Raw genomic sequence first — 15,678 nt, 5'->3', positions numbered from 1 at the left:
ATTAAAAAAAAAAAAAAAGATAAACCACACTGCCTTAGTTTTCCGAGGCTTCGCTGTGGTCCCTTGCTCGTGGCCCTGCGGCGAACGTCTGTGCACATATGCAGAGAGAGAGACGTCTGCGCCTGTAACTTGGCTGTGCCTCCTCCCACCACAGTGAGGAAGGCACCGCGGACCTACCGCGGCGTCTGGAACCAGGAGGGGTGACGAGGCCGTGCTGGCCCCGGTCGGCTGCTGCAGCTTGGCCGTGCGTCCCCTTCCCTTCCTGCGGGAGTCGGAGGCCAAGTGGTCTCCGTGAGGAGGGGCCTTCCTCACGACAGCGAACGCCCTTCAGTTAACCTTTTCTCGTCTGGGTTAACGGGCAGTTCTCCAACCAGCCGGCGAGAGCAGGACGGGATCCGGAGCCGGACGGAGAGGAAGCGCCCTTCAGTTGCCCTTGAACCACCCAGTCCCTCGGAGCTGCTACCTTCCCGATGTCGGCCATCGGGGACTTCAGGATCGCGGTCAGCATCTTGGAAGCCCCAGAGCCGTCATTCCTGCTGGTGGTGGCCATGGCCTCCATGGCCACCAAGATCACGTCCGCCCTCTCCTCGGGGGTCAGGTACTTCCTGAAGAACTGTCGGACAACGAATGACAGGCGTCTCTGCTCTGGGATGGCCAGAGCCCCTGGACCCCCCGACCAGCCGCCAGGGGCACGGGCTGTCACCGGCTCCTCAGTCCCCGGCCGGAACATTCGTCAGACAACGTGACGCAGAGGACCATGCAAAAAGGTGTTTGTTTTTATTCTGAACTCGGGGCTCAGTGCGGTGGCCGGCTGGAAGCGAGTTTTGCTGTTGGGTGGGTTTAGAGCACGAGGTGACCGATGGTCTACACCACCTGTGCCTCATGCCTGGCTTTGTCGCTTGGGGCTGCGGAGGGCCACCAACAGGACACCCTCTGCCTTTGTCCTCAGGGAACCGATCGCAGGGCAGTGTGACAAATGCTATGAGGGGACAGCTGAACGTGGGCCATCAGTCAGGGCATCCTGAGGCCCACGCCTGGGGACCGCGGCGGAGGGCGGGGTCAGGGGTCGTCTAGGCGGAGGGAACTGGCTGTGCAGAAGCGTGAGGGGCGGAGGGGTTTGGGCTGCCTGGGGGTCCTCCAGGGAGCCCTGGGCCAGGGGCAAGGGGGACGGACCCTGGATGAGGCAGGAAGGCTGAGCAAGTTAACCCCTCGGGCTACGTGAAGTCTGGACATCGGTGAAAGACAGTGGCGGGGAACGGCTTGATGACATTTGTATTTGAGCAAGAGTTCTCGGGCTGTAGTGCAGAAAGTGCTGTGACGGGGACATGGCTGGGCACAAGGCTGTCAGTAGGAAGCTGTGACAGTGACCCAGGCAGCCACGGCGGGGCCGGCCAGAGCGATGGACCCCAGAGCTGTGTGGGAGGCGGTGTGGACAGACGCGGGACTGAGCTGGGTGTAGACAGGAGGGAAAGGTGAGGGACGCCTCCCGGGCTTCCGGCTGGGTGACTGGGGTTGACCGGGCCTGTGGACACCACCCCAGGACAGGCCACGGGCCATCGCTGGGTGAATAAAGCCAACGTGAGGCTGATGGAGGGACATCTGTGGGCGGAGGACAGGGCTGACCGGGCCTGTGTCTTCAAATCTCTCGGTGACCTCAGACGTGAATCAACTCAAGTGCAGTGAGGGGCGTGGGCCTGAATGTTGGGGCGTTCCCGCGGCCAGGCCCTTTCTCCCCTGCAGAGGCTCCCCGCCCAGGCCGCGTCACGGGCGACAGCGAGCGTTACCATCGTGAGGTCCTGCATGTGGGCGAACCACGCCCCGTGGAAGTGCTTCTGCAGGTCCCTCAGGAGGACCTCTGTCTTCTGCTTCGCACGCCCTGTCCAGACCAGACATGGCAGTCAGGGCCTCGGCCTCCGCAGGGAAAGGGCCACGGCCCCTCGCGCAGCACCCCAGACCGGAGGGTCCCCCAGGACCAGGCCGATGGGGGGCACTGTGGCGGGGAGGTGGCCAGGTCCCCCAGAACCTGCACGAGGTACCAGGCAGGGCACAAGGACTGTCCCCACCCCCACAGCCAAGCAAACGCCCTGGGGCAAAGGCCAGGTCGGGGTCACCCCGTTTGTCCCCTGAAAAGGTTGCTCGTTTCCCGGGTCCCATTCCCCGCAGTCACGGTGGCATAGCTGGGGGGCACGGAGGACCCCAGGTGCCATCAGAGGCGGCTGCAAGCCCAGCTCTGCTTTCGCTCTGGGAACATCCCGGGGTCTCGGCAGCGCCGTCCGTTGGTGCTGCGGTCAGTGTGTCCCCGCAGCTGCGGCCGCACGGCCACACGGCCCCCCAGGCCCCCCCACTCACTCCTGTGAAGCACGAGGACTGTGAACAGGTAATGCAGGCCCTCGGACGCCCCGGTACAGACGTCGTGTTGGGGGTTCAGGCAGAAGACGCCCAGTGTGCCCATGAGGGTCCCGACGATGGAGAACTCTGCCATGTGCTGCCGGAAGAGGACACGTCACCCCCGCGTCGCCCCTGAGGCAGCCTCTCCCCAGCACGACCACCCGCCCTCCACCGCCACCCGACCGTCCACCCTTGGGGGTCCCCCGCCTCACTCGCTCCACAGGAGGAGCACCCTCAGTCGGGCCCCAGGGGAGTGGGCCGGCCAGACCCTGAGGCGCGCTGGCCCAGGAACCTGCGGCAGGGGCAGGTCCCAGAGGGCCGGGGACGCCCACGGGGCCAGCCGCCCCGCCCCCAGCACTCGCCAGCAGCTCGGGGAAATTGCAGACGAAGCGCAGCATGTGGGCCACGGTGTACGCGGCCCGGGCCTGCTCCGGCACCTTCTCCGACGTCACCAGCCAGGGCAAGACGATCTGGAGGGGACAGAAACTCGGCCACACCAACTCCCGCGGCGGGCGGCAGCGCTCCTGGGGGCCGGCCTTGAGTGGGACCCTCCCCAACACAACGAGGTCACGCTGTCACTGCCACACAGGGCGTGCCCCCCCACCCGGGTGGGTTGGGAAAAGTGTCCCACTGCTCCGGCTGCCGGGCAGGCGGGAATCTGTGACGCAGGCTGAGGGCTGAGCCCCGGGGGCCCAGGCCGCCCGCGTGTCCCTTCCTTCCTCCGCCTCCAGTCCAGGGCTCCAGTGCCCTGCCCTCTGCAGCCACTGACCTCCAGCACTTTCTGCAGTATGGTCATGTCTGGGTCCAGACCGTCCATCACGAGAGCTTGTAACATGTCCTCGAAGGCCTGGACCGTCTGATGGGGGAGGAGGTGTGGGGTGCAGGAGGAAGGGTGGCTATGGTGACCCAGCCAGCTCCCGGTGACACCCCCACCCCCGCGGACCCCTCCTCCGGGGAAAGGAGAGTGGGGGCCAGTCCTGTTCTGCCGCTGCACTCTGACCCACCCAAGTGCTGGCCACCCTGGACCTCACCGGGGGCTGGCCCAGGATGACCTGAGCTGCAGCAGTAGTGACGTGCAGGCACCGGGTGGCTCCCTGGGAACTCTGTCCACTGGGGAGTCCTTCTGTTAGACAAGGGACTCCCCGTCTAAAACGGAGACCCGGGTGGGCCTAGGGGGCCCCGGCCCGTCACTGCACAGAGCCTGTGGGCTTTGTCATCGGACCCTCAGCTCTCAAGATGAAGACTGTCATGGGCCCGGAGAGACGGGAGCCTGGGGGACAGGACACGGGCGAGGGACACGGCCCACTCCCGGGGAGACAGGTGGGGTCTGAGCGGGAGGGGAGGGAGGGGAGGGGTAGCCTGTGGAGCAGCACCCCCCACGGGGTCCCCAGCAGCAAGGGATGACGGGCCCACCTGGGCATACAGACTGGCGCTGTCCATCTCGTCCACGCTGCGCCTGGCGTGGGGCAGGGCGAACACGCGGACGACTCCCACGTTCACCAGGTCCAGTTTCTGGGATAAGCTGAAGGGCGGGTTCACCTGGCTGCGCGGAGAACAGGACACTCTGCGAGGGGCGTTCGCGAGAGCCTCCGCCACCGCCGGCCCCGGGACACAGGCAGCTGGGCACGCGAGCCTCCGGGCGCTTTCCCACGGCCTCTCGCCGCCGGGGACGGCCGCTTCCTGTGGCGCCCTCCCCACACCGCTGCCCTGACGGGCTTTCGGCCGTGGACCTGGGGGGCTGGAGGGCACCCCATCACCCCGGGACAGTCACCGGGCTCTGCCACCCCCAGCTCAGAAGCCGCCCTCCCTCCCACCCCAAATGTCTGGGCATCAGAGAGCCCGGGGCCCAGATGAGGGGACAGGCAGGGGTGACCTCAGGGCCACGACGCAGAGCATGGCTTGCTGCCGCACGTTGCTGGTCAGGAGCTCACTGGCCTCTTCAAGGATCAGCGTCTGGAAGAGCCAGAAAGGACCGCAGACTCCCCTGGGAGAGACAGCGCCCACGTCCCCGGGGCCACCTCCCCCTGGGAGAGACACCGCCCACGTCCCCGGGGCCACCTCCGTCGGAGCGAGTCTCCCTCACCTCGATTTTCTTGGCCAGGACGGCTTTGGGAAAGTACTCGTCCATGGAGCCGTTCGCCTGGGCGCGAACGGCATCACTCAGGATCTCCACGGCCCTCAGGAACCTCTGCTTGTCCGTCTGGGTCTGGGACAGGACACACACGCCCACCCTAGCGTCTCCCGCAGGCCGCCCGAGACTCTCGCACCCAGACCGCGGAGCCCCCGGCCTGGACGCGCCCTTGCCTCCCCCAACCTCTCGCACTGGCACTCCCAGTGTCCCCATCACCCTCTGGGGACAATGGGGCCCGGGGTCTGTGAGGAAGACCTGTGGGGTGGCCTGGCCACCTGAGACCATCCAGATCATGAGGTGCCGACAGGCCGAATTCAGGCGGCTTCTGAGCCAGGGCTGCTGCTTCCGCCTCAGCTCCCAGAACGCCCCGGAGAACCCCCTTACCATATGCTCCTGCTCCAGAAAGTCCAGGATGAGCCGATAGGCTTCTCGCTCTGACTGCCGCAAGCCTGCGAAGGGTCAGTGTTGGGAGGGGCTGGGCCGACCCTCTCAGATGGTGCAGAGAAGCAGAGCCTCTGGCCCAGCCCCCCGGCACCGGGGCTTGGAACCCGCAGGGTCCCTGGCAGGGGCCTCAGCTCTGAGAGCCACCTTCTCCAGGCCCGTGGCCCAGCGTGGACCTCAGAAGCCATCGCACGGGACTTAGAGAAGGAGCATCCGTGCCAGGCATGGCCAAGGGTAGAATTCTGGCGAGGGAGAGACCTGGTGCCCTCGACTTGCCCACGTGCTCCCCAAGGGGCCTCGAGGCTCCTGAACGAGACTGGAAACCCCAAGCAGCCTGGGAATGCCCTTGTCACCGGGCTGGGGCAGCTCTGCAGGCAAGAGTCCCCATGCAGGGGCCGGGGGTGGGGCTGACAGTCTGTCCGCCCCGAGGGGCGTCAGGGGTGGATGAAGCAGGAGGGTGGACGGGGTGGCAGCTCTGGGACCAGAAGCACCGCGGGCCACCGGGCCCGAGCTCAGCCCTTCACAGGGAGGAGCGCCCTGGGGCGGACGCAGAACACCAAACCGCCAAGTTCAAGGCTCCGCTCTCACTGACGCAGCCCTGTGACCTTCAGCAAAACGAAACCCTCCGCTTCTGTTTCCGGTCTGTGAAATGGGGAGAAGGCAGCGTCCCTGGCCGGCCGTTACTGTGTCAAGGGAGGGGCAAATGCACGGCTCCCGGGCTCGTGTGGGCTCGTGTGGGCTTGTGTGGGTCGTGTGGGTTCGTGGGTTTCCGTGGGTTTCCATGGGCTCGTGTGTGTTGACGTGGGCTCATGTGGAGTTTAGCGATAGTTGGCGTGGGTTTCCGGAAGGCTCGTGTGTGTTCCGCAGCAGACTCATGAGCAATGTGGGTTGAAATGATGAGTCCAGCGTGTGACATTGGGTTTCCGTGGGTTTCCGTGGGCTCGTGCGTGTTCGCGTGGGCTCATGTGGGTTTGCATGGGTTTGCGTGCGTTCGTGTGGGTACCTGCACGGGGGTCGGAGTCGGAGGACGTCTCGCCGACTGACCCCGCATGGTTTTGAAGGATGTGAGGAACAGCCATGCGGATATTGGCGGAAGGGTGCAGGGGGGACGTTCTAGGCCACGGGAGCGGCAGATGCAAAGGCCCTGAGGCAGGACCGTGCCCGGCACGCTCCCCTGATAGCATAGGACCCTGGCTGCCCCCGCTGGCGGGTGACTCACAGCCCAGGCGACGTCCTGGTCCCCACCCAGCTCCAGGCGCCTCATGGAGCCAGGTCTGAAAAGGGACGCAGGGGCCAGAGCTGTGAAGGGGCCAGGCAGGGGCGGGCAGACGCGTGCTTGTCGCGTGCCAGGGGCAGCGAGGCCTGGGCGGTGGCCCCACCTCTGAGCCACCACCATGAGCTGAGACACGGCTGGGCCCGGGGCCGGGTGCTCACCCGCCAGGTTGGGCTTCCAGGACACATGACCAGTGGATTGAGGCAAGGCGACGTTTGCCTTTGGCTGTGCGGGGTGGGGGTTCATCTGCACCTCGGGACGGCAGCAGGGGGCAGGCCCTGGTCACCTGTGAGTGAAGGAGGCGGCTGAGCTGCTCGGGCTGGTCCTGCCCGGCTTCCCTGTCCCTCCTCGTCCCGTGGGAAGTCATGGCCCCTGAAGGGCCCTGAGTCGCCCCAACTTCCTGTGAGCCTCCCACTCAGGGCCGTCCTGTGTGAGGACATTTCAGACTCACAGGCCCCCGGCTCAGGGCGTCCATCCCTCTGCCCCAGACGGCAGCTTCCCCTCCAAGCACCTCGCGGGGGGCCCCATTGCCCTCTCTGTCCCCCTCCTCCGAGCTGGCCTCCGTCTGCCCCCAGGAACTCCCTGGCACGCGGCCTAACTCGTCACAGTTGTCCCAACCACTTGGCCAGGCACCCCAGGACCCATGATCCAGTTAGACTGAGGACGTCCAACACCAGGGGCCAGGTCCTCCCCAGAGACCCTGGGCATGTGTCCCTTCCCAGTCCCCACCACCCAGAACAGACACGCGGGCCTCAGAGCCAGGCCCCGAAGCCACGGGCACCCGGGGGCCCCAGGACGGGTGTGGGCCGCAGCCACCGGCTGCTCGGGGCCGGGGGTGGGGGCGCAGGCAGGCAGGGGCCCTACCTGACGCTTGGCGCCTCAGACCCAGCCACCGGCTCGGGGACAGGCTCCAGGGGGCGCTGCGCCCGGGTCCTGGGCGGCCCCTGCAGGCCGGCCAGAAGATGTCTCCGGCTCTCCGCCCACCCGTGGCCCCCGGAGAAGGGGAGAAGCTTGTAGAGGCCCCAGCCCCTGAGGAAGCCCCCCTGTGCAGCTTTGCAGAGGGGATCACTTCTCTCCAGCCCCCTGCCCGCTCTGGGCAGCAGCCCCTGCAGGCTCTGAACGCGACTCGGCACACTCACCACTGACCACTGCCAAGCGGGAGCCGGACCATGGGAGCCGGCCCCTCTCCTGGGGGGCGAGACTCCCGGAGGACGCCTGGGGCCTGACGGGGGCGGAGGGGCGCCTGCTTCCGCCAGGGAGGCAGACAGCCCACAAGGCCCCCACCCCCACGCAGCCCACCTGCTCCCTGGGACCCGGCCAGACCGGCTAGAGAGGCCAGGCCACTCTGCCACGCTGGGCAGCATCCCGTGGGCTGGGCAGAGCTTCTTGGCACAAAAGAATAAAACACCCCCCAAAAAAACACTCAGCTGATCACACGGACTTTATTTGACACCACGACCCACTCAGGTGCCGGTCCACAGCCGAGGCAACAGCACCAGGCACCACGCGGGACCAACGAGGCGGTGGGAAGGGCGCTCAGGTGCGGCTGGGCACGCAGGTGTCTCCTGGCTCAGGCCCCGGGGGACACTGGAGGGGAGACGGCCGAGCACTGGGAAAGGGGCTCAGGAGCAATGGGAACTGCGTCCACAGTAGGACATCGGGACACGGTGGTGTGGCACCTCATGCAGCTGGCCACACCGTCCTGCCCAGTGGGAGATCCGGGCCTTTGGGTCAGGCATCCAGTGCTTGGAGGGTTTAGCTGCATCCCTAGTTGCTGTCCGAGTCCAGGGAACTCGGAGGGGAAGGGCCTCCGCGGGCAGAATCAGAACCCAGCCTCGGTCCCCACTGGCCTCGGCCCAGCGGCCGCCTCCGGAAGCAGGACCCCCACAGTGAAGGCCCCGGACGGGACCCAGGCACCACCTGGAGCCTCGGCACAGGCCGCTCAGGCCCGCTTGACTCTTGGTAGCTGGGAGGACTCGTTAGTGTCCTTCAGAGCGAGTTCTCTGGTCTGCCAGAGACAAGGGCTGACCCGGTCAGTCTCTGAGCAGGAGCCCGGCTGGGAGGGGAGCAGGAGCCGTGAGCCCGCGTCCGCCTGACAGCGGGCCACACTGGGGTGCCTCTCCATGGCGTCTGCCAGGTTCCGGTTTTTAGGACTATGAGGGTGTGGCAGGTTCTCACGACGCCCAGAGGTGGCTGCACGGCCAGCCGTTCACCGGCCGGCGGCACTGACCTGAGCCCGGCGGGGCTGCCCGGAGGTCGGAGGAGACGCTGGGAGCCCACAGGGCCTAGAGAGGAGAGCGACCAGGGCCCCCCGCGGGATTTACGGGGTCAGCAAAGTAGCGGGGCCAGGAAGTCGACCCTCCAGCAGGACGCGCTGACCTCCGACCTGCACGTGGCGTGTGCATCACAGAGCACATTCTAAGCGGGGAGGCTCCCCAGCCCGGGCACCCCTGCGGTACCCAGAGAGCTGGAAAGTGGGGAGCACAGGAGTCAGCCACGGCCAGCATCCAGCCGCAGTGGGACAGGAGGGTGGGCCGGTCTCCGGGCACGTTCCCGGCCCCAGAGGCAGAGCACATGAGGGCCTCGTGTGTCTCCTACCACAGGTCTGGCACAAGGGGACAGACGCTGTCCGTCAGAGAGGCAAGGCCCCGGGACTCGTGGGCCAGTCTCTGGGCATGAAGCGTTATCGTATTACAGAGATCTTGAAGACAAGTGACAAATACAAATCCTTGCACCAGGACTTCTGAACAAAAACTGGTAAAAAAAAAAAAAAGTCTCGGCTCCAGGTCATCAGCCTGCGATGGTGACAGTGGTGACCAAGGAGCTGCGGAAGGCACTTGAGACGGCAGGTCTCAGCCGTGACTCCGCCAGGGAGGTCTCCGCCGGCGCAGGGCCGTGTCGTGCTTGGAGCTGGCCGTGGTCACACCTGGCTGACGATTTCGCCGTTCTCGGGCACGAAGATCTGCACGGGGGCCCCCTCTGGGGATCTCCGGAGCACACACACGGCAGGGGCCTGCTGGGCCAGGGAGAGAGGGGTGGTGAGCCGCCCGGGTACTGCCTGCTCCTTACAGATGCGGGCCGGCAGGGGCCCCAGCCCGGCCACTCGGCACCTGCCTCCAGGGGGCCATTCGTCCCCCAGGGAACACCCTGCATCCACTTCCCGCTCCAGGTCCTAGGGGTGTGACAGGCGCCTTGACCTCCCCTTTCCTGTGCTGGCTCTCTGCTCACCACCCTCCCTGTCTGGCAGGTTGGGACAGGCTGGGCCTGGGCCAAGGACAGGTCCAAGCTCGCTCACGGGAAGGGAGAAGCACATCGGCTGGAGGGTGTGGCCCAGGACTGGGGCAGGGTGCTATCAGGCCCAGATGCCATCTGCGGCCAGCGGGGCGGTGGGTGGGGGAGGGACACACAGCTGGGCCTGTGGGGACCTAGGGTTTCAAAGAAGCTGCCTGTCGGTCCCTTCTGGAGCCCGCCCCCCCGCCGAGCCCTCCAGTCCAGAGAGGAACAAAGAGCAGACTGAAGCCTGCTCTCCCCACTCCCAGAATGAGGAAGCTGGACACGGCAAGCAGGGGCCACCGCTACGTCACCGTCAGGGCGGTGCATCCCACGATCCACCCACGACCCGGGCCAGCACCGCCAATCACGTCACGTGCGCTCCCTCCCCAAAGCTCTCACCGGCCCGGGGCACAGGCGCTCCCCCCTCACAGAGGCAGCGAAGGCGCTAACGCACTGGCCAGCAGGGCTGAGGCTGGAACCCGGACACGACAGGGGGCGGGAGGCTGGGCAGTTAACCGCTAGGCCGCCTGCCCTTCAGCTTGACAGCGTGGAAGGGTGGCAGCCACCCCAGGAGGCCGCTGACCGGCAGGCAGTCCTGGGGTCCGGCTTCCGCAAACACTTTTGGGGAGTCCCTTTCCCCTGGGCCCTCTAGTCGGGAAGGTGGGGGGCAGCGTGGGCTGGACTGCGGCGGGGAAATGTGGGCGGGCCTGTCTGGGACTGTCCTCCGGCCCGGCCCGGCCCGACGGGCAGGCCTTGCCCAGCGCCAGGCCCGTGGTGACCTCACCTGTGCCCGGGACGCCGGGGCCCGCCCGGGGGGCAGGCTGCGCACGCGGAAGGCCCCCTGGCGGTCCAGCGAGTGCGGGCGGGTACCGCGCAGGTGGGCGCGCTCCAGCCACAACTGCAGCTCCTGGCTCACGGTCGCCCTGCAGAGCACACGGCCCTCCGAGCTGTCCTTGAGGGAGGGCGAGCGGGTGGGGCGGCCACGGGGACGCAGGGCCAGCGCCCGCTCCTCGCCCGGCGGCAGGCGGCGCTCCGCCACCAGCACGTAGCGCCCGGCTGCGAGGGGCCCGGGCGGCAGCAGCGCCGGGTGGGCCATGGCCAAGCCCCAGGCCCCGCGAGGCCCCGGCGGCGGCACGGGCGGGGACAGGGGCCGCAGAGCACAGATGTCGGGGCTGCTGCTGCCCGGCGAGGTGGCGTGCGACACACTGGAGCCGTCCGAGCCGCTGTCCTCCGAGCAGGAGAGGGGGGCGTGGGGCAGCCGTGGGGGTCCGGCCGGGGTCCAGCAGGAGCTGGGCACCGTCACCGTGTAGTGCGTGGGGCGGCGGCGGGGGCCCGCCCGCAAGGAGTCCATCCTGGGGGGGACGAAGACAGACACCCTGAGTCTGGGGGTGGGGGCGGATCCCCTCCTGGTGACCCCCTGCCTCCCCTCGCCCCGCCCACAGCCCCCTGCTCCAGTCCGCTTTTCTGGCGCATGGCCAGTGTGCTACGTTGCTGTCACGCATTCTCAGTCATTCGAGGGACCCTGTGCTCAGCGGCGTTTCATCCACAGACACTACTACCATGTCACTAACCGGAGTGTGGCACAGGATATGGCCACGCGAGGGAGGACACCGTGGTCCCCAGTCCGAGGACAGAGCCTCAGGAGAAACCGGCCCCTGAGCTTGGACCACCGGCCTCCTCCGCCGTGAGACGATCACTTCCGTCCTGCGAGCCACCCGTCCGCCACATGCGGTTAGGGCAGTGCGGGCAGCCTCACGGGCAGCTCATCAGGGTGGCCTCCCCCAGAGGCGCCGGCCCTGGCCCCCTGGGGCCGGAATCCAGCCGCCGCTCTGCTGATACACAGGGCACAGCCTGTGTTGTTTACTAATGCGCACAGAGGCTCTGTCTGCAAAAGGGCCAGGCAGTCCGTGAAACCTGAAACCCATTCTCCACTTGAGAGCCATCGTCCCAGGCGGCACCCCACCTCGCGCTGCCTAACAAGCAAACTCAGACTGGGAGGACCCCCCGCAGGCCCTGGGGTCCAGGCCGTGGCATGGCGCGGTGTCGCTGACACCTGCCGGCCGGGCGGAGGGACGCAGCGTGCGGTCGGTTCTCAGTGCCCGCAGAGCCCGCATCTGCAGGCAGCAGGAGGCCGGGGTGGGCCTCGTGCGAAAAGTCCTGGACGAGCTCCATCCGGGCACAAGTTCGATGTCACCGAAATACGGCAACTTTACCCAGAAAGGCACGTCTCATGGGTCACATGCTGATCGGCTGACAAAAACGTTATGAGCGGAAGCTCGCGAGGGCCCCATGCTGTGTTCCCCGAGAGCGATGGCTGTCGTGGCGAATTCAGTGTTTGTGGCGACTTCACAGGACATAAAATGACCGCGAACAAGAATCCACGGATGGGGTCGGTGACCCACAGTCTCAGACAACTGCTGAAGCTCCCGCCCACACACAGGGGCTCCGGGGACAGAGAGTGGCCGGCCTGGCACGCTGCATCTGCCCTGAGCCCCCAGCATGGGACGCCTGTGCAGACGGACACGTGGGGCCCGCGGAGGAGCCCGGCTTCACGGGCGGCCTGCCCCTGGCCCTGCGGGCTGTGGCACAGCCGGGGCGGACTGGCCGCGCGTCACCCACAGCTGCACCACCACCCTCCACTGCAGGGTCTCACGGTGTGTCCCCCGTTCCCTGCGTCTTGGGGGTGGCCCGCGTGTTACCTCAGAGACTGGCCCCTCCTGCCCTGCACCTCGGGGGGCGGGGGGGCACTGGTGCGACCCTGCCACTGGCCGGGAACACTGCGGATGGGGACCGCACGGCGGGGCGCGGGCTCCGGCAGCCACGGGCCGGGGGCGCCGGGCCGGTCCTGCGGCGTGGTGGCCGGGCTGCTGCGGAGGGGTGGAGGCAGGTCAGTGGCAGAAGGCTCCCGTTCGTGGTGCACGTTTGCAGACGAAGCGGGTGCTTGGCAGGGGCCCCAAGCTGCCAGCAGCAAGCACCAGCTGGGCAAAGGGGCAGCCTCCGGCCGGGCCCTGCCGCGCCCCCCGCGGGCCCTCCCCGCGGCCTCCCTGCCCTCACCTCGCCTCGCTGCTGGGCTCGGAAGGCTTCCTCGGCTTCTCGTAGGGGTGGTCCAGGCTGGTCTCCCGCCAGGGGCTGTTCTGGATGGGGGCCTGGTCCAGGCCTGCCATCTCAGGTCCAGCTGGCTGCAGCCCCTCAAGGTTCTGGGGCGGGAGAGGCGGGGACTCCGGGGGAGCTTCTGGCACCGGGGCGGCCTCTGCAGGAGTGGAGAGGCCGGAGGGCAGTGGCTGGGGAGCCGGCCATGCGGCTCCCCCCCGCCCATGGCTGCTGTCCAGCTACACTCCCCCCAGACGCTCAGAAAGGGCTCCCCCTCTGGGACCCAACCCCTCGCGGCCCTGTCCCACTCTGCCCCCTTCAGGAAGCCTCCCTGGACTGACTCCCTGGCCCGCATTCCTGCGCTGCTGACCTTTGCTCCTGGCGCCTCTGCCTGCGCAAACCCTCTGGTGACCTGCTTTTCCTGTTCTCACCATGCCCGGCCCTGCCGCTTCCTTACTGGCCCGGGCACTCCCCGGGCAGAACGGCACACCTTCTCGGTCACCTTCCCCCCGCGTCCTCCGGGTTTGTAAACAAGGTTCTTGATCTACGGACTCGTGTCTTGCCACCCTCCTCTCAAAAAGGCCAGCAACTGTGCCCGGATAGCCCTCTGGCTCTGACAGGTGCGCACTGACACAAAGTCCCAGGACGCCTGGGGCCCGGCTGGAACTCTCTCCGCCCCGCCCTGTCAGAAGGGCTGAGTGACTCGCATGGGAAGGGCCGGCCACCCCCGCCCGCAGTGAGCACGTGCGGGGCGCGGAGACACCAGCACAACGCGGGAGTGGCACCCCGCCTCCACTAGCTCACTCGCCCCTGAGCTCTGCCCGAGCCCCAGGGCCGACGGAGCCCAGTCCTGACGACCGTCCCTGAGACGCCCCCTCACCTTCCTCCCGGAGTGGCCCGTCAGACAGGGAGCTGTCATCAGAGGCACTGAGCTCTGGAAAAGCCAAGGAGAGACGAGAGACAGAGGTGAGGAACCCGCAGCCCAGGCTGGACCTGCCGCTCCCACCACTCATCAGGAGACGCCAATTGCGCGTCAGACACCGCATGGGTGCGAATCTGCTACTCAGGAGTAGAAGAAAAATCAGAAGTTAGGAGCTAGGAGATGGGAAACCGGATTTTCGTCCTGGCTCTGCCATTAGCTTTGCAACCGTGAATAAGCCTTCCCAACGCTCTGGGCCTCGGTTTCCCCATCTGTCAAACAAAAGCCAGGCCTTCCTGTGGCAGGGTTTCCTGGCGGGGGAGGCAGAGGGAAAGCGCTGATTTGGTGGCCCGTGGGATGAAAGAACTTTGCTAACTGTTCCACAGCCTCTGCCGTCATCGGCACAACTCGACCGGAGGGCCCCCCATCCGCGAGCCCCACACCACGAGCAGCAGGCGCCGTGCGCGTGCGCGTCTGAGTCGTGGGGTTGTGGGTCTACGGCTGGATAAGGAAGGTTCTTGGACTGGTGACATGGCCAGTCCCCTGGAGGACACGGAGTGTGGTGTTCCTGCAGGTTGCAGCCGGAGCGGGGCCCGGGGAAAGCAGAGGGGACCGATTTGGGCCACTGCCTTCGAGCCGAAGCCTTAGATACTGAGGATCTGCCTAACGTGACCTGGATGGAACTCACGAAGTGCCTCCGCCTACATCTGAGGACGAGGAGGAGGGAAAGCAATCACCGCCATGTCTACTGTGCCTGTAACTGTCTAAGTGCTTCCTACTTATTGATTCGCCAGGCGGGATTTATTAACCCCGACGACCCTATGAGGCAGATACCGTGATCCTCTCCGTGTACCATGGAGGAATCCGAGGCTTGCAGGAGCTGGGAAGCTTGGCTTAGGTCGATCTGCCGAAGGGCGGGTGACTCGGAATCGCACCCAGACGGTCCGGCCAGAGCTGGGCTCCTACCTACCTGCGAGCTCAGTCCCTTATCCAGTTAGAGGCTAGCTGGCCTCTAACGCACCGGTCAGCACCCAGAAAATTCTAAAAGTACATAATTCCAGCCATCTTAAAGCCCCTTACAACAGAGATGGGCAAACTACAGGCTGCTGGGCCAAATCTGGTTACCTGGCTGTCTTGATAAATAAAGTTTTATTGAAACAACATGGCTACGGATTTGTTTACATAACGTCTGGCTGCCTTCGCTCCCAGGGCAGAGGTCAGTAGCCAGGGCAGAGAGCACAGGCCCACAAAGCCTGGAATGTCTACCACCTGGACCTTTAGAGAAGTTTTTGACCTTTGCCCCGCAGCTTGCGTCACACGGAGCAGTTCTTACGACCTGCTGGGCCCCCACCTCACTCCACTCGGCTCACACCGGCCTTTGCTTTGGGGTCCAGGTCCTCGGCCTCTGGTCTTACAAGACCCAGGGGAATAAAGATTCTTATTTTTTGCAAGCGTCTGGCTGAAGGCACGGCGGGGCCTCCCCGTCACGGCAGCCGGGGCTGAGCCGCGCGTTTGGGTTCCGGAGTCATCGGAGGCCAGCCAAGGAGACGAGACCGAGGTGAGGGGATGAACCCACGGGCACCGGGAGCCCGCATGGTCTGGGAAGGACCCCCAGCCATGCCCATCTCCCAGCTCTTCCTGAGAACGAGCGGCTCGACGTCTCACAGGCCGGAGCCCACGGCAGGAGCCGCCGCCTCTGCGGAGGCGGGAGGGTCAGTGCCGCGATCTGCCAGCCAGACTCTGGGCTTCCGGAGGGACGCTCCCGGCCTCGCCCATCCCTGGGGGCCCCTGGAGAGGAGAGGGACTTTGGAGACCCACAGTGCTGTCATGCAGTATACCGGGTCAGCTTCCTCCCCTCTCCCCGACTCCTGGCTACTGGACGTGACCTGGGAGGTGTCTGGTCACACCCCTTCTATCCCAAATCTGAGACGTGAGACGCGTGTGGCTGTGATAACTGCCCGCCTAAGGCCTGGGGCCAGGAAGCACTATGCAAGGTCCTGGCCTGCGGGGTAGAGTGGCCTCAGCCAAGAGCCAACCGTCCACCCGAGGGCCAGGGGTCAGAGCCTGAGGGGGTGGGTGGGAGCAGCAGACAACCCTCTCAGCCCAGCCCAGGCCTGGAATCCAGCTCTGCTCCAGGGCCCCCTGACATCCCCTCCAGCCCCC

At 66.5% G+C, this 15,678-nt stretch overlaps 2 protein-coding genes across 6 annotated transcripts in view; both read right to left on the bottom strand.

Moving 5' to 3' along the window:
- Positions 1 to 112: 112 nt before the first annotated feature.
- LOC120619251 (maestro heat-like repeat-containing protein family member 7) lies at positions 113 to 5,033 on the bottom strand. Of its 5 annotated transcripts, XM_039883534.1 has the most exons (9): positions 4,904 to 5,007; positions 4,447 to 4,594; positions 4,262 to 4,406; positions 3,802 to 3,931; positions 3,158 to 3,244; positions 2,751 to 2,858; positions 2,350 to 2,485; positions 1,785 to 1,876; positions 113 to 613 (listed from the first exon to the last, which is right to left on the bottom strand). In XM_039883534.1, the coding sequence occupies exons 1-9, from the start codon at positions 4,904 to 4,906 to the stop codon at positions 332 to 334; spliced, it is 1,131 nt and encodes a 376-aa protein (XP_039739468.1). In that variant the 5' UTR covers positions 4,907 to 5,007; the 3' UTR covers positions 113 to 331. The 5 variants fall into 5 exon arrangements, with proteins under 5 accessions (XP_039739468.1, XP_039739464.1, XP_039739465.1 ...); XM_039883530.1 differs by having other exon boundaries at positions 4,447 to 5,033; XM_039883531.1 differs by having other exon boundaries at positions 4,262 to 4,341; positions 4,472 to 5,033.
- Positions 5,034 to 7,656: 2,623 nt separating this feature from the next.
- INAVA (innate immunity activator) overlaps positions 7,657 to 15,678 on the bottom strand; it is a 16,379-nt gene continuing 8,357 nt past the window's right edge. The window contains exons 6-10 of the mRNA XM_039883643.1: positions 13,477 to 13,684; positions 12,561 to 12,756; positions 12,206 to 12,373; positions 10,291 to 10,858; positions 7,657 to 9,249 (exon numbers count right to left, since the gene is read on the bottom strand). Coding sequence (XP_039739577.1) covers positions 9,154 to 9,249; positions 10,291 to 10,858; positions 12,206 to 12,373; positions 12,561 to 12,756; positions 13,477 to 13,684 — 1,236 coding nt within the window. The 3' untranslated portion in view covers positions 7,657 to 9,153. The remainder of the gene's footprint in view (positions 9,250 to 10,290; positions 10,859 to 12,205; positions 12,374 to 12,560; positions 12,757 to 13,476; positions 13,685 to 15,678) is intronic.

The sequence above is a fragment of the Pteropus medius genome, unplaced genomic scaffold, assembly GCF_902729225.1.
Source record: "Pteropus medius unplaced genomic scaffold, Ma_sr-lr_union100, whole genome shotgun sequence".
NCBI lineage: Eukaryota > Metazoa > Chordata > Mammalia > Chiroptera > Pteropodidae > Pteropus > Pteropus medius.
Note: the sequence above shows the minus strand (reverse complement) of the source record. Positions and strands in the feature narration are given on the sequence as shown.